This window comes from Carya illinoinensis, chromosome 7 (genome assembly GCF_018687715.1).
Source record: "Carya illinoinensis cultivar Pawnee chromosome 7, C.illinoinensisPawnee_v1, whole genome shotgun sequence".
NCBI classification, from domain to species: Eukaryota; Viridiplantae; Streptophyta; class Magnoliopsida; order Fagales; family Juglandaceae; genus Carya; species Carya illinoinensis.
Window position 1 is genome coordinate 19,030,380 of NC_056758.1, and position 24,027 is coordinate 19,054,406.

General features: G+C 39.4%; 2 protein-coding genes, 1 long non-coding RNA gene and 1 pseudogene across 4 annotated transcripts in view; 2 read left to right on the forward strand and 2 right to left on the reverse strand.

The window, feature by feature from the left end:
- Positions 1-591: 591 nt before the first annotated feature.
- LOC122317038 (probably inactive leucine-rich repeat receptor-like protein kinase At5g48380) lies at positions 592-1,903 on the forward strand. Its single transcript, XM_043133929.1, has one exon. It carries the CDS (start codon positions 1,202-1,204, stop codon positions 1,892-1,894), a length of 693 nt encoding a protein of 230 aa, XP_042989863.1. The 5' UTR covers positions 592-1,201; the 3' UTR covers positions 1,895-1,903.
- LOC122316226 lies at positions 1,896-2,489 on the forward strand (annotated as a pseudogene).
- Positions 2,490-3,880: 1,391 nt separating this feature from the next.
- The window catches only part of LOC122317180 (acetolactate synthase small subunit 1, chloroplastic-like), a 30,701-nt gene continuing 10,554 nt past the window's right edge, over positions 3,881-24,027 (reverse strand). The window contains exons 6-14 of one of the 2 annotated variants that reach the window (XR_006244384.1): positions 12,649-12,801; positions 10,789-10,875; positions 8,574-8,678; positions 8,357-8,479; positions 7,339-7,491; positions 6,343-6,408; positions 4,969-5,095; positions 4,712-4,859; positions 3,881-4,600 (exon numbers count right to left, since the gene is read on the reverse strand). Coding sequence is in view for 1 of the 2 variants with exons in the window: in XM_043134136.1 (XP_042990070.1) it covers positions 5,012-5,095; positions 6,343-6,408; positions 7,339-7,491; positions 8,357-8,479; positions 8,574-8,678; positions 10,789-10,875; positions 12,649-12,801 (771 nt within the window). In the remaining variant the exon portion in view is untranslated. Of the gene's footprint in view, positions 4,601-4,670; positions 4,860-4,968; positions 5,096-6,342; positions 6,409-7,338; positions 7,492-8,356; positions 8,480-8,573; positions 8,679-10,788; positions 10,876-12,648; positions 12,802-24,027 lie in introns of those variants that run through there. The other variant, XM_043134136.1, reaches the window with a different exon arrangement.
- LOC122317181 lies at positions 13,792-17,526 on the reverse strand. The gene is made up of 2 exons (XR_006244385.1): positions 15,503-17,526; positions 13,792-15,460 (listed from the first exon to the last, which is right to left on the reverse strand). It is a non-coding gene; the product is annotated as an uncharacterized LOC122317181 (long non-coding RNA).

The following is a 24,027-nucleotide window of genomic DNA, read 5'->3' on the forward strand; positions in this document are numbered from 1 at the left end:
CATGAGATCGGCCTCCGCAGGCATCACAAACCACAGCTGCGCAGAAATCCCATCCATTCCAGTCCGGAGTGTGTTCATTTTGCTTCACTGCGTAGGCGGCTCCTTTTGTCCGTAACAGAGCATCTACTCTGTTTTCCTTGCAGCAAACAGAGCACCTCTGTCCATCTCCTCTGACGTTTGGCTCCGATAAAGAAAACCAGAGAGACCAACATGCTGAAACAGCCTTGCTGTTTTCCTTGTCGATATCCGAGTATCTTCGTCCCTCTCATCTTTGATGGAAACCCAGAGAAACCGACGCTCAAAACCAACACTTAATCCACTACGAAAGCCAAACACACGTTCGCATAAACCCAAAACTTGATTTCCGAAGAAGAGGTGAGAGACACTTCCAAAGAAAACACCCTTAAGCCACCATAAGACAGCCGCCCCAAGCCTTATTTAAAACCTAAACGCCCATAAAAACAAGAAAAAGGAGAGAGGGAGGGGGAGCAACCGAGGCTCCCACCTCCCTCTTTAGGGTTTTTTGATTTTTTCTCTCTAGGCTTTTTTCGTTCTGCCAACCTCCTTAGGAAACTTAATTTTGTTAAGACTTTTGTGTCTTTGGGTTGTTGGAAAAGGTAGAAAGACTGACATAAAAGGAAGTCATTGTGAGAATAACATCCTAATGATGTTTCCTCGCTGATTCTTGAGTTCATATGCTGGAGAGAGGGTCTTATACGTTCAGTGTTCCCCTCTATTTTTCTTTTCCCTTTATCTTTTTCTCTCTTCTTATAGGTAGTTCTGAAACAGCATACTGATGTCAGGTATCTCTGAAACCATTTTCTCTTCTGTGTATGTCCTAAATCTTCTTTATATTTAATGTATAACATAGAGTAGTTTCCTGGATTTCAAATTTTCTGGGGTCTTCAAAGGATAAAAGGCTAGCGTCTGTAACATCCTAGCATTAATTTCTGGCTTTTGGAATTGTTACGGTTGTTGTTTCGTGTGACATATCTTGTGTAGGATTTTTTTTCTCTGAATAGATTTTTCTTCGGTTGGATTGGGTCTTTTCTGTTAATGAAAATTGTTTTTCTTTTGGTTTTAGTGCCATTGGAACTAAAGTTTTGTTGATTGTGTATATCATTGCTCCAATTTCCTGAAAGCCCCTTATTTGTATAATTGCTAATAGGGTTTTGAGTTATTTTATTTTTAGACCCACATAATGAATATTCCCACGCAAATGGTTTTGAAGGGCAAATATTTTGCCATTCTTGCCCACACTTTGATCTTGCATGTGGGGTTGGTTTTTTTGGGTGGTAGTTCAAGTTTTGCCAATGAGAGTGATATTTACTGCTTGCGAACCATCAAAGACTCTCTTGAAGACACTTACAACCACTTGAGCTCTTCATGGAATTTTGAAAACAATACTGAGGGATTCATTTGTAAGTTCAAAGGCGTGGAGTGTTGGCATCCTGACGAGAACAGAGTTCTAAATATTAGCCTTTCGGACATGGGTCTTAAGGGCGAGTTTCCCCATGGCATTGGGAATTGCACAAGTTTGGCAAGCCTAGATCTTTCTAGTAACAAGCTATCAGGGTCCATCCCTAGTAATATATCAGATAAACTGCCATTTGTGACATCCCTAGATCTCTCATCCAACAGTTTTTCAGGTGAAATCCCATTAAGTCTGGCGAATTGTACGTACTTGAATGTGCTTAAACTCGATCACAACCAATTGACTGGTATGATCCCACCTCAACTTGCTCGGCTTAATCAGATCCAGAAATTTAGTGTGTCCAACAATCTCTTGTCAGGGCCTGTCCCTAGTTTTGATTCTACTGTAACTGCAGAGAGCTATGCGAATAATATAAGACTGTGGGGGGCCTTCGAAATCCTGCCAAAATACTACCAATGAGAGTGATATTTACTGCTTGCAAACCATCAAAGACTCTCTTGAAGACCCTTACAACTACTTGAGCTCTTCATGGAATTTTGAAAACAATACTGAGGGATTCATTTGTAAGTTCAAAGGCGTGGAGTGTTGGCATCCTGATGAGAACAGAGTTCTAAATATTCGCCTTTCGGACATGGGTCTTAAGGGCTAGTTTCCCCGTGGCATCAAGAATTGCACAAGCTTGACAGGCCTCGATCTTTCTAGAAACAAGCTATCAGGGTCCATCCCTAGTGATATATCAGATAAACTGCTATTTGTAACATCCCTAGATCTCTCATCCAACAGTTTTTCGGGTGAAATCCCATTAAGTCTGGCGAATTGTACGTATTTGAATGTGCTTAAACTCGATCACAACCAATTGACTGGTATGATCCCACCTGAACTTGCCATGCTTGCTCGGATCAAGGAATTTAGTGTGTCCAACAATCTCTTGTCAAGGCCTGTCCCTAGTTTTGACTCCATTGGAACTGCGGAGGGCTATGCAAATAATCTAGGACTCTGTGGGGGACCTCTGAAATCCTACCAAGGTACTGCCAAAAATTCTCATATTGGAATTATTTATTATAAAAAAATAAAAAAACAATTAAAATAAGTGTGGTATGTGAAGTGTGAGGATGACAAATAGATTTTTCCTTGGAATAATTGCTACATCAGAGGTTGGTGGTATGACTTTTATTTTTTGTTTGCAAGCTTGATAAAGTTGTAATAATTAGTTTAAAAATATTTGTGTTTAAGTGATATTTAAAAAAGAGATAAAATAAGAATTTTGATATGAAAACTTCTTTCTTCAGTTTATACCATCAGCCAATGATATAGTTATCAAACCTTTTGGGTTCAGCTTTGCTATATTCTTGGTTAGACGGTGCTATGTCCACCATATCCAGCTCCAGTTGGGAGATACCATTAGGCATAAGTGTTTTTTATTTTTTAATATATTTTTTTAACACTTTTAAATATATAATTTTTAAAAATTCATAACTTCGCTGAAAAATACTTCCTTAATCATAAAATAAAAAAATTTAAAAAAAATAATAAAAAATATCAGCGGTAACTCCCACTCGTTATGAGCGGTGGGACTATCATTTTCGTTCTTAATTTTGTGCTAACAATTCATGACCTAAAAGAGCTGGCTTTAAGCATGTGCAATGAGCAAAGACGTTAACGTATGCAAATAATGATTACCGGAAGATCAACGTCATCTGCAGAATTCCTTCGTAGGAATTGAACCAGCGATTCGATTTTGTTGAGCGAACAAATATGTTTGGTAACCAAGAATGTCCAGCTCGTTCCATGCACAGGGATCAACAATCCACCCTCCCAACTGTCACGTGCTTTCAACCTTGTGAAAAGCCATATCAACGCTCTTCTCATCCGGAACGTACTCTGCTATGATTTTGCGTTTGGATTGATGAATTTTTCGTTAAAAGAATTTGGGTTTGAAGCTTTGAACTACAAACAAATTTCTTGTTTGGATTTGGATTTAAAACAAAGTCTGAATAAACTTTTAAACATTGAAAAATCTTGAGCTTAAAATCATGGATAGCTTGAAAACTATACCCAAATTTAAAGTTTAAAGCCAAAATGCAACGTCCCTATTGATTTCTTTTTTTTAAGTGATTCTACCCTTCATCCTAAATTTTATCATACACATTCACATTTATTGATGTAACGTACTTAAACTCATCTCATAAGTAAATTATTTAAATAAAAAGTCGCTTTGAATGTAACAATTCTGATGGTAGTGAATGGTGAGGTATTTTGAGTCTTTGACTGGCAGAAAGCAGTAGATCCATCCCCAAGTGTCAAAGAAAAATGGAGGTAGTGATAATTCTGACTGGCAGAAACCAGTAGATCTATCCACTACCATTAGAATGGTCGTTTCTATTGCAGCTTTTTGTATGTGTTCAGTGCAATTCTTATATATGGAGTCTCTTCCAAAATTCGATGTCAAAAAACAAAAGGTATTTTACAATTTCATTTCTGGCTTCTCAGGAACAACATTTGTCATGGTCAAACTACTCGATCTTGAAATGCTTGAGTGGATCGACTGTGTCAAAATTAAAGACTTACAAGAAGCATCGAAAATAAAGCATCCCACTCGTGAAAGATGGTATGATCTACCCCTACCAAACACTATTAAACTTTAACTTTGATGTAGCCGTCCCAAGCAAATTCCACATGGTGGCTGCCATTAGCTAGCCATAACTCCAATGGCACCCGTCTGTATGCTTGGACGGCAAGGATTTCACTGAACGAGCCATATGTGGGTGAAGCAAAAGTAGCCTTAATTACTGTTATGGAGGCACAAACTCAGCTCCCAAGTCACCTCCCCTACTTTAAAACTCCACTCACCAGTAAAACACAGTGAAGCTTCCTCCTCTCGTCTCCCTAGCTCAGTACTCTCCCTGCTCACCCTCTCATCTTCTACCTTCTCCTTGTCCTTTCTCTATCTTTTTTCTTAGTTTTTCTCCATTGTTCTTTGACACTTGGGGATAGATCTACTGCTTTCTGCCAGTCAAAATACCTCACCATCCACTACCATCAGAATTGTCACCCCCTCCTCCGGTCAAATCAGCCCGTGGCTTTGAGCACTCATACAAGCATGATGCTCTTGTGACGGTTGTCGAGAAAGCAGCTGGAGATGGAGAGCAGTTCTCCCCTAGAATACTTTAAGAACAGAGAACCATAAAATTTAGAATTGGTTTTTGGTTTTCTTGAGCTATATGATACGATATGCTTGAATAAGTAGTTCTTAGAAGTTTTGACGTGATGGCATACCTATCAATTCGGTTAAAACAAAGCTGACAAAAAGCTTAGGAAGACATAAACAAGATCTAAAGTGCAAAGAGAGGACACAGGTATAAGTTACGACAGGCACCACATTTTCTGCACTTTAAAGTCAGCATTGATCCACCCTTCAAGAGACCTAACACAATTATGGAACAACCTGAATTCATTTCTTTTCCCTTACAATTTGAAAATGAAAAAAAATACAGTAAATAAAAGGCTATCAAAGGCAAAACCAGAAAACTTACGTAACATGTTCCTTCATTGTTAGAGCTACTCAATGACTCAGCATTACACTGGAAGAGGGAAACCACGGAGATATGTAGAATCAACCCCCGACTCCCGAACCAATGCCACCCTACCGGTCCTTGCCACCTTCAAGTAAGAAGAAACAGTTTGAAAATCTATAGTAATAGTTAAATAGTTAGCCAAGAACAGTATCTTGTAACCAATTATTTTCTAAAAACACCCTCTAATGCAGTGTTAGAAAATCACCTATTTCCTGACAAACATTGGGAAACTAACTGAGGCATAAATATCAGCATCGTTAACTAAACTTCCACCCATACCGAGCTATAGTTTCCCAATTTTTCATTTTTAAACCACTAACGAAAAAAAAATATATATCTTTTTTATCCCTCTACTTCCTCTCCTCTTTGTCTCCACCCTTCACTTGCAAAATTATCTCTTTCTCAAAGAAATCGGTTACACACCAGCGGGAAAGCGAGCCTGGAGTCCAGTAAAGTGAGAAAAGGCACTAAACAATTCAAACAATTTCATAGATTGACTTAAAGTTAAAACCAGCAGTTATTGAATGTTGCAACCAACTTTTGGCTGGCTGATCTGCAGATTTAAGTGCAACAATAGTCTTTTTTGATTGGCACCGAGTGTTTGAGATCAAAGTCCTGACTAATCCCAAGGGTGCACAAGTCCTCAGCAAGGAGTTTCCAGGAAGTGCACCTCGAGTAATTCAAGGGAAAGTTCCTCCAGTCTGATGGCCCCAAGAAATTTTTTACACCCAAGAGGATTTGAACCTTAGACATATAGGGAGCATACCACCAAGACCAAGGCATTTACCACTTGAGCTAGCCCCTAGGGGGAATTGCAACAATTAGAACACTCTTACTAGTTACTTCAAGCTCCACACTTTCAGAGACAGTTATATCTGGATGGCAATTTTCACTGTAAGGACGTGCATCTGCACCTCATAAAGGCCCTGTACTCAACACAAATGGACCGACTCGAGATTCTTTTGCCATATATTTCAACCAGCTTAATACATGTGGCATGAATCTTCAGATGTTCAAATATTTCTTCTGTGACATGGTTGGCACAAGTAAAATTGACTAGATGCACAGAGATTAAATCTGTCTTATCCTCGGCAGTATATAGCAATTTCAGTTCATTATTGTGCAGAAGTTCAGGAATTTCAACCAATAAACAAATCATGATATGTACGTGAAGTATTCTTAAAAATTAATTTAAAAATAAAATGATTGTGTTGTCATGGCAACTCAAAGTTCCTCTCTCTCCAACAAAAATGTAGGAATCAATACTCAAATTTATAAAAACGGTTCAAAAAACATAAGAACCAGAATAAATGCGCAAGAATCATGAAATACCTCACAAATCCCATAGGGCTCTAACAACTTCTGTAGTGCAACCATCTTGTTAAAATCACCTGTAAGCTGGAGCACATTCAAAAAACAGACTAGAAATAGTCAGAATATTAATCAAGGAAAATGGAGACCGCACACCAGGAAAAGTAATCGGAAAATATTGATGAATGGGGAGCTCCCCGAAATCAAGTTAACGGCAATCATATAATTTACATTGCTTTCATCACCAAACTCAGATATACATCCATTAATTTCAATTTTAATATTCAGTCCCAAAGTTCGTATTAAAGAAACTAGATCGAGTGCAATCATCAATCAGGGTAAGGTCACAGACGAAGTTGAGCCACTGTTCAATTTAAGCAGATTCAAGAGTAAGGCTAAAGGTGTATGTGATACTGACCTTGAAATGCTTCAAAGTTTTAAGGAGGGTTTCTCAAAGACCCTATCGGTCCTAAGAAAAATGTGATGGGCAATGAGATGGAGTGCTAACAACAGTAGACAATGACAATATTACTAAATATTTGCTGGTATATAAACACCAAATGGAACTTGCAAGCTCTAATCAGAGTATTGGCACATGCCTAGCCAATCATTCCAAGGTTAAAAGAGGAGAATGGAACTTAATTAGATCTTTGGTTAAGAATAACCCACGTACATGAAAAGTTGTCTTACAAGATCAACCGACACAATATAGGAGTAACATCTTTTCTGATTGTAACCTGTACCTACATCCTCTTCTTGAATGGTATGCGTGTCTCCAATTAAATTTTTCTTCTTATCAAGCCTATCTTCCACACTTACACTACTGATAGTCTTTGTCTCATTAGCAATAGGAAGGGTCCTTGCCCAAACCCCAGACAACGTTATGATTAATAGAGGACTAGATGAGAATTCTTTTTTCATTTAATGAAAAAAAATGACATTAGAGTAATAGGTGCCCAAAATGATGTATGCCAAGACGTAACAACATAATGATTGATAGATGGTAAGAATTTCTACCTCTAGGGTAACGGTATGATCAGAAACATCAACAGCTTTGGCCCGGAAAATGTTAGCGATATCAAGGACATCCCTCCTAGCAGCAGTATTCACAGCAATCTTAATCAACATAAGCTCTCTCTCAGCAAATGGCAAGTGAGTGATATCCCGAACCTGAAGGAATGACCACCTTTCTTTTAGTCAATCATTCACTCATGCACATCAAGTGTTCAAGAATGGGGAAACCCAGTCATGGTATCAAGCCTAGCATCCATATACAAAGTTATAACGTTGACTATTTGACATGTGCTCTTTTGGTGATGATACAAATTAAGACTGCGTATTAAAATAGCATCTATGCAAAGTCATAATGGTTACTATTTAATAAACAGAACTCTTCTGGCAATAATAAAAATTAAGACTGACTGTTGAAATAGCAATTCCAGTAAAGCTCAAATTCTTTTAGCAATATGAAAGTTTAGGAATTAGTTCAATAGAAAACTTTTTCCTGGCGAGGAAAAACACAGACATGCACACAAATATAAAAGCACTTACCCAAATCTATAATCTAGGCACTACAGATGTTCTCAAACTTCATCATAAAGAAAAGATCCAATGACAAGTAGAGCCTTAGACCCACAAGGTAGGGCATTTTTCCAAAACTGACATGTTTATTTTATGCTAAATTTTTTACATACATTCTTCTTTAATCCATAACTTCACGTTGATTTTGGGAATAATTACTTTGGGCGCATGAAAATAATAAAAGTACTCCATACTTATAGATGTAATTACCAATATAAAGGATTCTGGATTCTAGAGACTATTGTACATACAGGATTTGTCAGTACTTTATTTTATCTTACCACTTAGTTGCATATTATTCCAAATTACCCACTGAGTTAACAGTTTTAATTCCCAAACTAGAGGTGGTTGGAGATTTTTTTGTGTTTTAGGGCTTCTTTTATTGGTCTGTCTTGAAAAATAAATTTGCAAAGTCTCGGTAAATACACACAGCATATAATCCAGTACCCATTACCTCATGAAGATCTATTAACTTTATCAGTTGTTGAACCAACTTGCCAATTGACTCATCAGTCCCAGGAACAACAGTCGTGATGCGGGAAAGCCCCTCTTTCTCAGCAGGACCCACGGCCAAACTCTAGAAAATAAAGTAAAAGCAAACTATTGAATCAGCATAGACCATCAAAACCAGATAAGCCCAAAAGAGGAGCACAGTTTGATGCCAAACTGACCTGAATGTTATAACCTCTTCGAGAAATAACCCCAGTAACTATGTTGAGAACTCCAGGACAGTCATTCACAAGCATAGACAACGTGTGTGATCTAAGCCCACTTGACTGTAGAATGACATCCAGCACAATACAATGATTGGTACTCACAAACAACGGGAAAAACAAAAAAACTATAATACAGCAACCAAAATATTTTTTATACCAATTATTAAACAAAAGAAATGATATTTCCAATCCTATGTTGTGGAAGCCCCATGCACTCCCTTTGAAAAAGTGGATAAATCTGGGACCCACATGAAAAAATCATTTTTTTAATGTTAGACCCCACATTTTTTCAAAGGGAGTATGCAGAGGAGCTTGCACACCTGAAGATTGTATCTAGTATTACCCGTTAAACAGTTAGCTGATTATCAATTTCAAGAAGGTGAAGAATATTGTTTATTTGAATAGCAGACGAAGTCATCAACCACATTTCTCATGAAATTCAAAGAACAGCATAACAATATTATTTAGTGAAAACACACTGATTGATCGAATACACCAGTAAAAAATTAAACTTCATTTACATTGCTGAAAGTCGCAAAGAGCACCACAGATGAAAGCTCAGGTTTGAGATGACTATATATATAAGAGATCAACAATTTTACTGAAAAATCAAGGCATAGCTCAACTCCATGGGTCATAGACAAGAGAAACATCTAGCAAGAGTTAGAAGCAAATACAAGGAAATCATGAACCAGTCTTTTAAAATCTATCACTTGAGCCCACAGAGACAAAGTGTGAGAGAGAGAGAGAAAAAAAAATTGCTTCACGTGGTCCACTCACGATCTTCAAAATTTCTGTTATTTCACTCCCTCCAAATGCACCATGGTAAACATTTAAGAGCCATCCTCTATATCGCTGCAATTTGTGGGAAGCCGTATAAGCATCTACGAGATGCAAGGAAGTCTACTAATTTTCTCAGCATGACTCAAGGAAGCCCCACTCTACCAAAGAAGCCATTCCAGACAGCTAGGCTACCTCACAGTGAAGTAGCAGGATTGGAAGTCAAAATTCATTCAATTTCACATGGATGATGGTTCTAAGGTTAGTTTTTGGCATGATGTGTGGTGTGTGGAATCTGTGGATCAACCTTCTAAAATATCTTACCCAGAGTCATATAATATTTACTCGTAGTAAAGATGCATGGGCAGCAAAGCACGTGAATCTGAAATGGAGCTACTAATTGGGGTACCTTTTAACTACACCCATGCAAGATTGGGAGGTGGATTTGGTCTCCACTCTTTTCTTTTTTTTTTTTTCATAAGTGGTTTCCACTTTTTTTTAACATATTATACAATTTCAGAGTAAGACAAGGAGGTGAGGATGGTATATGTCAGATCTGATCCAAGAGACAAGTTTGAAATAAAGTCATACTATATGGTTTTGATATTACCTAATACTTCCTCATTTCCCTATGTGTACTTGCAAAGCAAAGACCCCTTAAAGAGTGGCTTTTTTGCATGGCCGGTGGCATTGAGAGATTTTCATGGTAATTAACCCGAGGAAGCAAAATGTCATTATGGAAAGTTGATATTGTATGTGTAAGAAGTATGGGCACCCATTGATCATCTTTTTCTTCATTGTGAAGTAGCAAAGTGATTTATAGTTTGGGTGGTCCCCATATAGGGTGGGTAGCACCCTTATTCATACCTAATATGGTGTAGTGGGAGAGGAGGAATACACAGACCTTTCAAGATAAGGAAGCTTCAGTAGTAGAGCTGACAAAGTTCAACCTTAGCTCACCCTATACATGGATGATGGCTATTTCACTCTGCTTTTTTTTTTTTTGCTTTCCAGATTTTTCAAAATATTGTTCTTTAATCTGAATAGGGGTTCTCTGTATTTTTTTAATCAGTAAATAGGGGTTCTCTTGTATATATCCTATATACTAGGGTTGCACCCCTTTGTGCCTTTTTATTTATCTAAAAAAACGCCAATAATTTTCTGAAATTCTTCATAATTGCTTTTTCTTCTATGTATTCTAATTTGGGGCTTTACCCATCGGGGAGAAACCCCTACAAAAACAGGCATTATTTAGTAAAAGGCAAAAGAGCATTTCGCTTTGTGCTTACCTCACAACTTTGTTTTTATTTACTTCAACTTATGTCCATATTTATCTTCTAGAAAGATTACAACATGAATTATAGGATCTTCAGACACATGGATATCTTACATCTTCATCATAGAGAATACCCCAATGAGCATCAAGAATTTGTTTCATTGACAAGTCATCGTATGGCTCCACCGGATAAACATCACCCTGTAATAAGAAAATTAAATTTCAATATTTGCAAGCCAAAATTGTAATGATCCCAAGTTAAAACCCAACAACACAAACTAAAGTGAAATATATGCAGCAAAATATAGATTTCATTAAAGTAAGAAAGAATATCACCCTTAGGACATGATAAATATTAAAAAACTATTGGAATCTGCTTGCAACACCTCCAACTATCCTTGGGCAGAGAAAAAAAATCATAAAAGCACGATTCAGATATAAAGATCCAACAGACGATAAGTTTTTTCCCCCCTTTTACCATTTATGGCAAAAGTGCCACCAACTTTATACTAGGAAACAATGTGTGAATGAAAACATCAACACTACTATGCAATACCAGATACATGCAAGTAGAAAAAAGAACTAGATTATAATTCTACCAACCTCAAATCATAGTATACATGATTTTACTAACATGCCACTAGTGTTGGACCACAAACTGTTTGCAACATAAACGGTCACCTCAGAAAAGGGAAGGCTACCTACCCATGTAATGTTATCAATATCTAGAGGGTGAAAAACCAGATACTTTCCAAAACATAGAAATTTTTTTTATTGGCACCGGGTGTCGGAAAACAAATTCCAGACTAATCCCAAAGGTGCACAGGCTCTCAGCAAGGAGTTTCCCACAAGTACACCTCAGGTAATTCAAGAGGAAGTTCCCCCAGTCCGATGGCTCCTAAAAATTGTTTGCACCCAAGAGGATTTGAACCTTAGACCTGGAGGAAGCATAACACCAAGACCAAGGCCTTTACCAGGCAAACAATTTATATTTAAGTAATTTCTGAATCAGCATGCATATGGCCAACACATTTTCAAGTTGTAAAAATTGGAGCACAAGCTGTGCCACTTTCTGACTCAGTGAGTTTCATTCTTAAGTTTATCTATCAGGCATTCAGAAAAGTCTCACAAAGATCTTTTCCTACCTTCAGTAATAATTGTGCATTTATTTGCACAGCTACACTATTAGCTGGTCATCTTTTCTGATTACTATTTTCAACTGAATTTATTCCAATAATGCAAAAGGTACGTCATAGAAGCACAAAATTAGGATATTGACTTCAAATAAGGGAGACCAAACAAGCTCTAGTCGGTGCTCTACCCCCATTTTCAACCATAATTCTATAAACCAGTTTTTCACCAATGCTCTTCTGCCTCTGGGCTTTTTTCATCATACATTCAAATTAAAAATAAAAAATAAAGTAATATTTTTCTACTTTGCAAAAGAAAGTTATAATGCTAACAACAAGCATGAAGCATCACAGAACAAAAAGCAATCAAAAAGTGGCAAACAAGGCAAGTTTAAAACAGGAGTATACGTTCTCTATATTAAATAGAGAAATACTTTAGGCCACTTGGAGTATTTAATTGAAATTTCATTTCACTAGAAGTTAAGAACAATTAAATCAAAATATGAGCTTTTAAGTTCAGTATTTCATCCCACAAAAAGAAAGAATTTAATTGTCTAAATATCATTTTGTAGATGTTTTTGAGGCAGCAGCATATGCAAAAAATATCAACAACTATACTCGTGTGAAAATATATAGATGTGTGTGTGTGTGTGTGTGTGTGTGTGTGTGTGTGTGTGTACGCGCCAAAGGATAAGCCTTCTAAAAATGGCATATGAAAATGCAGAACCATGTATGCCATGCAATGAGTTAAAACTTAAAACACTTAGCTCTATACAGTAATTTCCTATGTATGAAGAAAAAAAAATAACACTGTGCCTCCTTTATAGAAAAAAAAGGTACATACACTCGAGGATGTACTGGCAACACCATTAAGTGATTGGCTCGCTTTCTCTACGAGAACATTAGCAGGAGGTGGTTGTTCAAGATCTGGATAGGACGCCGCACAGAATCCCCAGAATGGAGCTGTTTCACCGATCTTTTCTCGTCGCAATGCAATCTACAAGCAGATGCAGATTCAAAGCTCAAAACATGGAAACCCAGGTCATATATTAATGAGCAACAACTATTCGTCTTAGTTCATTGACAACATTTATTAAGGAAACTGCTCATGGATGATCACCATAAGCTACGGACCAAATTTGATTAAATTTTGTAACCTATTTTTTTCACCATTATATGTTTTTTAAATGCATAAACACATATAAACATCTTTCTTGATAAATAATAGCCATATCATCAAAAATGCTAAAATGCTCATTACATGTACAATGAGATGCATACAAGAAAGTCAACTGTCCAGAGAAGTATAGTGTTAGAAAAAAAAAAAAAGTCTTGAGGTCCTCTATCTTCCATTTCCAATCCTCAAATTTCTATCATTCATTTTCCTTCAAATACACCATATGAGACATGTAAGAACCAATTCCAAACTGCTGCGGTGTATGGATTGCCACCTCCTCTCCAGGAGCTAAAAGGGGCAACTAGGCTTCCAGGCATAACCCAAGCCAAATCAATCTGACTAAAGAAATTACTCCATACAGAACTAGCCACCTGACATTGTGGTAAAAGATGGTCCGCTGACTCCCCATTATTCTTGCACATACAGCACCACTCAATTACACCAACATTCTTTTCCTCATTGTCCATGGTAAGAATCCTTCAGATAGATGTTGTACAAGCAAAAAACTCAGTTCTTGGAGGTAACTTAGAGTATGTTTGGGTAAAGAAAATTTTGAGAATGTTCGAGAGTTTTTTATAATTTGATAATGTTTGACCACGGATAATTTGAGAAAGCGTGGATTATTTATCGTGGATTGTTGCTTCATGTGTGAGAAAGATGGTGAATTTGTTGACCATTTATTTCTTCATTGTGAGGTGGCTAAGACTTTGTGGGATGAGATTTTTGGTAGGACAGGTATTGGTTGGGTGACACCTAAGCAAGTGGTGGATCTTTTAGCATGTTGGCAAGGTTTTAAGGGGTTTCATCGCATTGTTGCTATATAGAAGATGATTCCTTTATGTTTGACATGGTGCTTAAGGTTGGGAAGGAATGGGCGGTGCTTTAAAGATAGAGAACGCTCGATGGGAGAACTTAGAGAGTTTTTATTTAGTACTTTGTGCATTTGGGCAAGGCTCTTGTATTGAATGGAGATCATTTTCATGATTTGCTTCTAGCCTATTCTAGTTCCTTTTCTAGTTCCTAGCTTGTATTTAGGTGTTTTCTCTTGTCCACTTCTTGTGTACTTGGCCTGTGTCTATTTACCAGTCAATAGAATTTTCTTATTACTTATAAAAATAAATAAGAATTTACAAAAGTTTTGAGATATGTTTTTTATGAGTTTTGTGAAACTAGATAGGAAATTTTGGATAAAAGTTTTTCAAAATATGTTTTATTGGGGTTTTTGAAAGTAGGTAGGTAGATTTGAAAAGTTTGAATATAATTTTTTGGGGTACCTCTTGTGCTCTTGTAAAAGTTGTTTTATTGGCACTGGGTGTCCGAAAACAAAGTCCCAACTAATCCCAAGGATGCACAAGCCCTAGGCAAACAGTTCCACAAGTGGACTTTGGATAATTCAAAGAAAAATCACCCTAGTCCAATGGCCCCTAGAAATTATTTGCACTCAAGAGGATTCGAACTTTACACCTTGATGGAGCATACCACCAAGACCAAAACCCTTACCACTTGAGTCAACCCCTAGGGGTTGGTTTTTGTGTTTTCTATTTTTCACGGAAACCTATGCAATTGATTAAATGGAAATTTTTTTGAAGAAATAGAAAAAAGGTTTTGAGATTTAAAATGAATTGAAGTTAAAAAAAAAAAAAATGTAAAAATTTTTGAAAAATTCTGGAAAAACCTAGTAACCCAACATGGGCTTAGTCTTTCCATATTCTCTTCCAAGGAATGGGCGGGTGGTATTATAAGAGATAAGAACTTCGTGGAATGAATGGACATTGAACTTCCCTTTCTTGGATGGAGCATAAAGAGGCTTGTCTTCACCTCTTGAACCCCTCAAGACTGCCTCCAACAAATATGGGTTGGCAGCAGACCCAATGTCATTTCCAAGCCTCGGTGCCTCACCTTGGTCCTTCGTCTCTGGCAAGAGTGCCAGCAAGACATCAGATCGTATGGTCACCAAATGTGCACTGCTCACACCCAACCCTTTCTGTGCCACCCCCGGCTGAGGAATCAGAGTTTCAGCCATCCCATAGCTAATACCTAATGTGGAGCCCATCTCAAATAACGATGGCCAAATTGTCTTTTGGCCCACCACTAATGCCTAGGCCAGGTTAAAGTACACAGGCTGGTCTAAATTTTCCCTTTATTGGACTTGGTTAAATTTGGCCCACTTCTGCTTGGACCTTTTATTTCAGTTAATACATGAGCTGGACCTTTGCTCCCCACTGTGCTAGAATTGGACTCTCCATCCTTAGGCCTCTTCTCAGCATCTCAGTTGATAAATAAACCACTTTCACCCAAGCCCAAACCTGAGTCCATCTTCTTTAATATGGAAACGATGTCATCTTTCATTTCAATCAGCTGCTATCTTATCTTTTTTAGCATATTTTACGTCTCTTACTATCAAGCAGCCATTGATAGGACCAAACTCTTTTCTCATTGCACTCCTCTATATATGACATCTCTACCATTGTCACAAGAGCTAGAGTTTTGTTCTTCAACTTCACTGAAAATCCCTCTTGACCTAAGAGCTTATGCTAGGGGTAGCAATTCGTGTTCATGTCGTGTCAAGTCATGAGTATTCGACTATAAGGATCAACTCAAACCCAACCCATTTAATTAAACGGATCAAACCCTAAAACCCTAACACACCCCATATAAATAACTGATGATACAACATGACCCGTATAACCCGTTTAATAATCAAAATTTTAATAATAAAATCTTACTGGTTAACCTAAACATGACCTATTTCAACCTGTTTTGACCAGTTACATATAAATGGGTTGAGCTAACCCGTATATTTATTTTGACCCATTTAACATAATTTCATATATAATACAATGATAACTGTACAAGTCATTCACAATTACAACTAGATTCATGATAAAGTATTTTATGATCAATATCCAAACCAATAATATAAAAGAAAATTAATATCTCCAAATAATAAAATTACATATTAACAAAAAAAGTTTAATAGTTTGATATATTATATTAAATAGTCAAATACTAATATTAATATTACATCTCAACAACAACAAAGACATATTAAATGTACTAAAAATTTATAGAATTTGAAGATAGAATTTATTCGTGGTATGCACGTTGATTAACCAGCAATTGACTCGTTTATCAATCGTGCCTTATCGAGTCAAGTTGTTTTGAACTAAACCCATTTATTTCGTGTCATATACGTGTTAGGTTCACAAGTATCTCATATGTCAATTTTGCTCTGAAAACCCTTTCCATAGGGTTTGCTTTCATTATATAAGAATATTTACACCATTACTGCCATATTTCCAGCACCTAAATCTTCTATACAAGGTAAGTATTTACAAGATAATTGACAGTTATGTATTTGCTAGCTAGAAAGGAAAGTATTACTAAATTACAATAATTATGCCCAAATTCTATCTATGTAACATCCCCCCTCAAATTGATGCTGGGAGATCTAAAAGCATCAATTTGTCAATCAAGAATTGATGTCGATGCCAAGGAAGAGCTTTAGTGAAGATGTCAGCCATTTGAAGTGTAGTGGAAATGTGAGGAAGAGTAATCACATGCTTGTCAAAAGCTTCATAGATAGAATGACAATCAACTTCGATGTGTTTCGTAAGCTCATGAAAAACAGGATTAGCGGCAATCTGAATAGCACCGGTATTGTCAGCAAGAAGAGGAGTGGAATGACGCTAAGGAAACCCAAGTTCACCCAATAACCCACGAAGCCACGTGATCTCAGAGCAAGCAAAAGGCATAGCACGATATTCAGATTTCGTGGAAGACTTGGAAACGCGGTCTTGCTTCTTACTCTTCCAAGAAATAAGTGCATTGCCTAAGAACATGCACCACCCTATTATAGATCGATGAGTATCCGCACAACCAGCCCAATCAACATCACTATACCCCACCAATTGTAGAGAAGACTCCTGAGGAAAGAATATCCCTCGATTAGAGGTGCCCTTCATATAGCAAATAATGCGGCAAACAGTGGCTAAATGAAGATGTCTAGGAGTGTGCATAAATTGACTAATTTGCTGCACAGCAAAAAAAAATATCAGGACGAGTAGTCGTCAAGTAGTTCAAACTCCTAACAAGCTGCCGATACAAGGATGGATCTGATATAAGCTCGTCTTCTTCCTGACGAAGCTTAAGATTTACCTCCAATGGAGTAAGAACAGAGTTACCTGATTGGAGACCAGCCAATGAAATCACTTCTTACGTATATTTGTGCTGGTGTAACAACGTACTAGTCGGAGTAATCTGCACCTCAAGGCCAAGAAAGTACTGCAAGGGACCAAGATCTTTCATGTGAAAAGAGGCCTTAAGATACTGTTGTAATTGCTTAATTAACTCAGTATCAGATCCAGTAATCACAATGTCATCAACATATACCGGAAGTAATACAATTCCTGCAGAAGTCTTGCGAAGAAAAAGAGAGGAATGAAACTGACTCTTGAGTAAAATGAAAAGCAAGCAGGGTAGAGCGAAATTTATCAGACCATGCGAGGGAACCTGTTTCAGTCCATACAAGGATCGACGTAGCTGACAAACCTCTGAGGAATGTGTAGCAAACATGCCGGGAGATGGAGACATATAGATTTCTTCATTCAAATTCCCATGTAGAAAAGTATTCTTCGTATCCATCTGCTGAAGAGACCACCCCTGCGACGCAGCAGGTGTCAAGATAGTCCGCACAGTAGTCATTTTGGCAACAGGTGCAAAGGTCTCTTCATAATCAATATCATACTCATGCTGGTTCCCAAGAGCCATGAGACAAGCCTTATATCTGTCTAGTGAGCCATCAGATCGAAATTTGACTGAGTACACCCATTTACAACCAATAGATTTGACACCAGTTGGACAAGTCACAAGATCCCAAGTGTGATTGTCTTGAAGAGCTTGGATTTCTTCTTGCATGACCTACTGCCAACATACTTGGGTTGCTGCCTAGGTATAAGAATAAGGAACAGAAACAATGTCGAGAGTGGTAATAAGTGAGGTATGAGAAAAACCATACCTATCCGGTGGATGTGTAATCCGAGTGGAGCGACAAGGTATAAGAACCGCAGAATCAGATGACGGATCAGTGGTTGGAAAGGGCGTTGAAGGGGGAAGACGTCGATGATACACACACTTGGTTTAAATCTCTCAATAGAAGAAGACACATCATCAAAAGCGGGAAGAAGAGTAATAGGAATATCAGAAATATCCTGAGACTGAAAGAAGTATTGATTTTAGAAGAAAATCACATTTCGGGAGGTTTGAAATTTGTTTGCATGAGCATCATAACAAAAAAATCATTTCTGAGTAGGACCATATCCCATAAAGGCACACGTGACAAACTGGGCAGCAAGCTTGTGATGCTCAACAAGTGGCAGATGAACAAAACAAACACACCCAAAAGGATGAAAGGATTGATACTCAAGAGATATGCCAAATAACCAAAAATAAAGAGAATCATAATTTAGAGTGACAGTAGGCAAACGATTGATCAAATAAACAGCAGTAGATAAAGCTTCTACCCAGAACGACTATAATCATCAATAAACGTCACAAAATAACGATACTGACCATGAGAAATAACAAGACAAACACCCCAAACATTAGTATGCACAAGCTCAAAGCAATTAGAAGCACGACTACCATGCGCAAGAAAAGGTAAAGTTTTACTTTACCAAGACGGCAAGTAGCACAATCAAAACAGACAGGAAAAAAAGAAAAAGAATCTTTATTGCCCAAAAAACCATGTTTCATAAGATGAGCCAAGACAACAGAATTAGGATGACCCAATTTCTTATGCCAGACTTCATTATTATTGGCAGTAGTCGTACAAACAAGAGAAATAACGTGAGGAATAGAAAACTGTAAAGAAAATAAACGTCCCACTTTAGGGGCCCATTCGCAATTACCGTCCCCGACACCGGATCCTGCACAAGACAACCACCACAAGAAAAATGAACATCATAGTTATTATATACCAATCGTCCAATAGAAATCAAATTGGTAGACAATCCAGGAGAGACAAAAACATTGCGAAATGAAGAGCTCAAATTTCCAACAACAGTCATAGGAAGGGTGGGTACTACCATCAGCAATCTGAATATTTTGCGTGCCACTATACTTACGAATACCATGGAGACCCGTCATATTACCAGTCATATGATTAGAAGCGCCCGAATCAACAATTCAAGAAGTTGAGTTAGTACCCATACCTTGCAGGCCTAAAGCAGTAAAAGCAGACACAATCATCTATTGGACCATTACTGGAGTGAGAACAGATGAATCAAAGCTTACAGTGGGTGCCGCTGAAGAAGAAGAAGAGGACTGAACAGCAACCTCAAAAGCTTGAGACTGACGATTTTGAGGCCGCACTCGACAGTTTGTGATGATATGGGTCTCTTTCTTGCAGTAGTTACAAACTTTCTTAAAACAGTTGCGAGCAATATGAACAAACTCCTTGCAACTGAAACACTGCAACTTGTTTCTCCCTCTCCCTTGTGCTACATGTGCTACATTCACAAGCTCAGAGAATACCTTCTCAGAAGTCATACACATCTGAGTGGATAGTTGTTCTTCACGCAATAAATCGCCCAAACAAATATCCAAAGAAGAAACCGGATTACGGTTCAATAAACCAACTCGAACAGACTCAAATTCAAGTTGAAACTTCATCAAAAACTGATCGCGTTGACTCTCAGCGTGAACCACGTGAAGAGCCACTAGTGCCGCCGGGGGAACCTTAGCATGAACAATGGCAGAATATTCGCTCCAAAGATTAATAAAAACAGAATAAAACTATTCAATAGTCAAATTACCTTAACGGGAATTACTAATTTCCAAGTCCAATTGGAACTTCCGAGCACTGTGATCTTGATGATAAATACGATGCAAGTAGTCCCACATAGCCTGAGCCATAATAAAACAGCAAAGATTTGTCACAAGATGGGGTTCAAGCATCCCCAATAGCCAAGAGACCACCTTAGCATCCTTGACCTCCCATTAGGCAAATTATTTTCCATCAATGGGAATTTTAGCAGAACTATCAATATGATTTGATAATTATTTCCCTTTCAAGAACATTTTAAATTGAAACGCCCACGTAGGAAAATTCTTTCTAGTAAATCGATCAATAAAATTTTCAATAGACATGATGAAAACCACTCAAAAAATTAAGCCCAAGCTGTCACAAGTAAATAAGCAGTAAATTCAACCCAAAAGCAGATCCAAGTCAAGATAATATGAGGCCCAAAACACTCAAACCAGTGGAGAAAAAGGCCAAACAGAAACAGAGATCAAATGGCCTACTCAAAATTAAGCCCAAAACACAAAATGACCCACTCGAAAAGAGTAGCCCATGGCGAGAAGAGAAGACTCAGAATGTGCGATACCTGTCCAGCACTTGCGAAAGCACCAGGAACACCGACAGAGAGAGCCAACTGCAACCCAGCCACCCAAAGACATCACCGACGGCCACAGAAGATGCCCACAGCCACTCAGACAATGCCGACAGTCACTCAGCCACCGACAGAAAATGCCAACACGCAGTCATGAGCAATGCTGAATGGAAATCCCAAAACCGAAACCCACGAAGCACAGAAGGTGCCGACCCACCAAGAACACAAAGGAAACTTGCAGAACAGAGAAAAAAAATTCTCCCGTCGGCAGCAAGTATCACACAGCAAGGATTTCGTCCACAATGACGAATATCAGAGTAGGGGCTCTTGATACCATGTCAATTTTGGTCTGAATACCCTTTCCATAGGGTTTGCTTTCATTATATAAGAATATTTACACCATTACTGCCAGATTTCCAGCGCCTAATCTTCTATACAAGGTAAGTATTTACAAGGTACAAAAGCAAAATTCATATCTATCATTTGTTCGTTGGTTGTTGCTGGTATGGACTGTGAATGCGTAGAATTCCTAATTATAGAATACCGCCAAATTGCTGAACACAAAGTCCATCTGACCCGCCGCGTCGTACGAGACCCAGCGTACATACCAGATTCCGTCATCCCGTCGTGAGTCCCGTCGTCGTCGTCGATAAACGAGAACCAGAGTCGTCCTGTCGTCCCGTCCAATCGGAACAGCGACCTGTCTGCTGTTTTCCGGCGAGGGGAGAGTGCTTGTTTTCCGGCGGGGTGACAGGCGGTGACTGGTCGGCAGGTTCTGGGTGGCCTGGGTCCTCGTCGGCTCTGTCTGAGCTGTTTTCCGGCGAGGGGAGAGATGCTGTTTTCCGGCGAGGGGAGGGTTGTCGGTTTTCCGGCGAGGTGACAGGCAGAGCCTGATCGGCAGGTTCTGGGCAGCCTGGGTCCTCGCCGGATCTGTCAGAGCTGTTTTTCCGGCGAGGTGTACTGTTCCGGCGAGGTGTTTTTTTTGTTTTCCTGGTGTAGTCTTTACAGTTTCTGGAGAGTGCAATGGTATCACGTGAAGTTGTTGTTGAGTCCAAGTTGTTTATCCTCACAAAGGAGGGAGTTAATATTCGTTTTTCTGAACTTGGATGGAAGGAGAGGTACGACTTGTTGGTGGGCAGAAATACAACCCTGTGGATTGTAAAAATATTGGAGGATTGCCTTAAGGGGGGAAAGAAGGAGGTGTACTCGGTAATTAGAGAGGGTTATCGCAGTTTTGTTGCTCAACGGTGTTCGAATAGGCGTGGGCGTTATTTGTCCATTGCCGAATACGGGAAGAATGGAAGAACAAGGTTGCTCTGTTTTCCAGAAGGTGCAGATGGGTGGGGATGGAGGAAAATGAGAAACCTGGCTACCGAGATGGTTCATTTAAAAGGGATTGGGTCTGGAAAAGGGGGAGGGGGGCAGAGGTATCAAGTTGAGAGGGATTCAAACATGGTGGCCAGAACCTTCAAGGAGGTTCTCACGGCGGGAAGGGCGCAGAGGGGGCCTGTTGGAAGTGCAGGTCACGTTGGTGGGGGGGAACACCGAAGTGTAGAGGGTGGTAGGCTGGTTGGACAGGAGACGTGGGTGTCCAGCAAAAGACTGTTGGAGCTACAAGGGCAGTTGAGGAAGCTGCAGAAAGAGATGGAGGAAGTCAGAGTATTTGTCGGGCTAGTTGTGGAAAAAGGAGGGAGAAGTGAAGATGACAGAATGGGGCTCAGTAGCCCTTTAGCAGTAAACGGAAACAAGGCTTCCACGAGTGGAGGGCCTGGTTTCGGGCCTGGACCTCCTCAACCCAGGTCCTCTTCTGAAGACCCAAACCCGGGTAATCCGGATGTTTCCAACCCGGTTTTCCGCAACACATCTGAGGACCTGGTGTCTTCACCGCGGCAGCAATCGGTGGCAATGGTCCCGACGACGACACAGACCTCGCCGACGGTGGTGCTGGAGACTGTCGACGAGTTCCCGACGGTTTTGTGTAATGATTTGACGCTACCGAGTGTAGCAACGGGCCCGAGACTACATCGGGATGGGTTCTCTCCGTCGGTGGAGGCCTTTATCACACCAACGGAGGCAGCGGTTGAAGAGGAGGGGAGTTTAGAGGAGGTAGAGCTTTCGGTGGAGGAAGAGGGGGAAGAACTCACCTTCCCTGACGTGTGTGGACAGTTGGGGTTGGATGATCTACCAGTAGAAGGAGATTTTACAGGTTTGCAGATCAGTAGGGTGGAGGAACCGATGCCGTTGAACTTCCACCTACCAACGCAACCAATTATTTCAGATTGGGTCTTCCATAAAGTGAAGGAAATTCAAAAATTAGTGGGGATTGAAAGTGAAGGATATGAGGAGCAATTCATGGCTTTATTTACAGCAATCGAGGAGGGTTACAATAAAAATACTAAAGGTGAATCGAAGAAGCATAGGGAACTTAAAAGATTAAATTGGTCGATGAACAGTGAGAGCAGCGCTAGGAGGGGAAGGGTGAAAGGGAAGGGGCTGTCCATTCCTCAATGAAGCCTAAAATTGTGACTTGGAACGTCCGCGGGTTAAACGAGATAAATAAGCGGCTACGGGTTAGGAATCTACTTCGGGCGTGGAAGGCGGATATTGTATGTTTACAAGAGACCAAGCTGAAAATGATTGATAGGAAAATTGTGAGGAGCCTGTGGAGGGGTAATCATGTGGATTGGTCATTCCTGGCATCAAAGGGGGCATCCGGAGGGATCGTGGTTATGTGGGATAGACGGGTGGTAGAGAAGGTGGAGGATTGCATTGGGCAGTATGTGGTAGCATGCTCTTTTAAGTGTGTTTCCGATAATTTCTCATGGGCTTTTGCAGGTGTTTATGGCCCCAATCTAGACCAGTCAAGAAAATTTTTGTGGGAGGAACTATCAGGGATTCATTCCTGGTGGGGACTTCCATGGTGTATAGGGGGAGACTTTAATGTGGTGAGATTCCTGAGTGAAGTTTCGGGTACCAGAAGATTGCGACCAGCCATGGAGGAATTCTCGAAGTTTATTTTTGATGTGAACTTAGTGGACTTGCCACTTGCGGGGGGAATTGCCACTTGGTCAAATAATCAGTCATGGTCCAGATTGGACAGGTTCTTAATTTCTCCAGAATGGGAAAGCCATTTCCCATGTGTCTGGCAAAAACGTTTGCCCCGTATTGGATCCGACCATTGGCCTATTCTGATTGATTGCGGAGGAGTTCATAATGGTCGTCGGCCGTTTAAATTTGAGAATATGTGGCTAAAATCGGAAGGGTTCGTGGAGAGGGTCAAACAGTGGTGGTCTTCTTATTATTTCCATGGTACTCCCAGTTTCATTTTTGCAAGTAAATTGAAAGCCCTAAAAAGAGATCTAAAAGAATGAAACTTAGAGTCTTTTGGCAACGTAGAAGTAAACAGGAAAGCCAAGATGTTGGAACTACAGGAGATTGAGAGGCTGCAAGAGGTACAACCACTCACCCAGGAAGAACAAGACAGGAGATCAGAGCTGGTCATTGAGATTGAGAGACTGATTCTGTTAGAAGAGATGTCTTGGCGGCAAAAGTCCAGGGCACTGTGGTTGAGGGAAGGAGATCGAAGCACAAGTTTCTTCCACAGAATTGCAAATTCACATAGGAGGAACAACAATATTGAGAAGCTGATAGT

Bases quoted from the DNA above. Each gene is read 5' to 3' on its own strand.
- LOC122317038 (XM_043133929.1), top strand. From the start codon at position 1,202: ATGAATATTCCCACGCAAATGGTTTTGAAGGGCAAATATTTTGCCATT.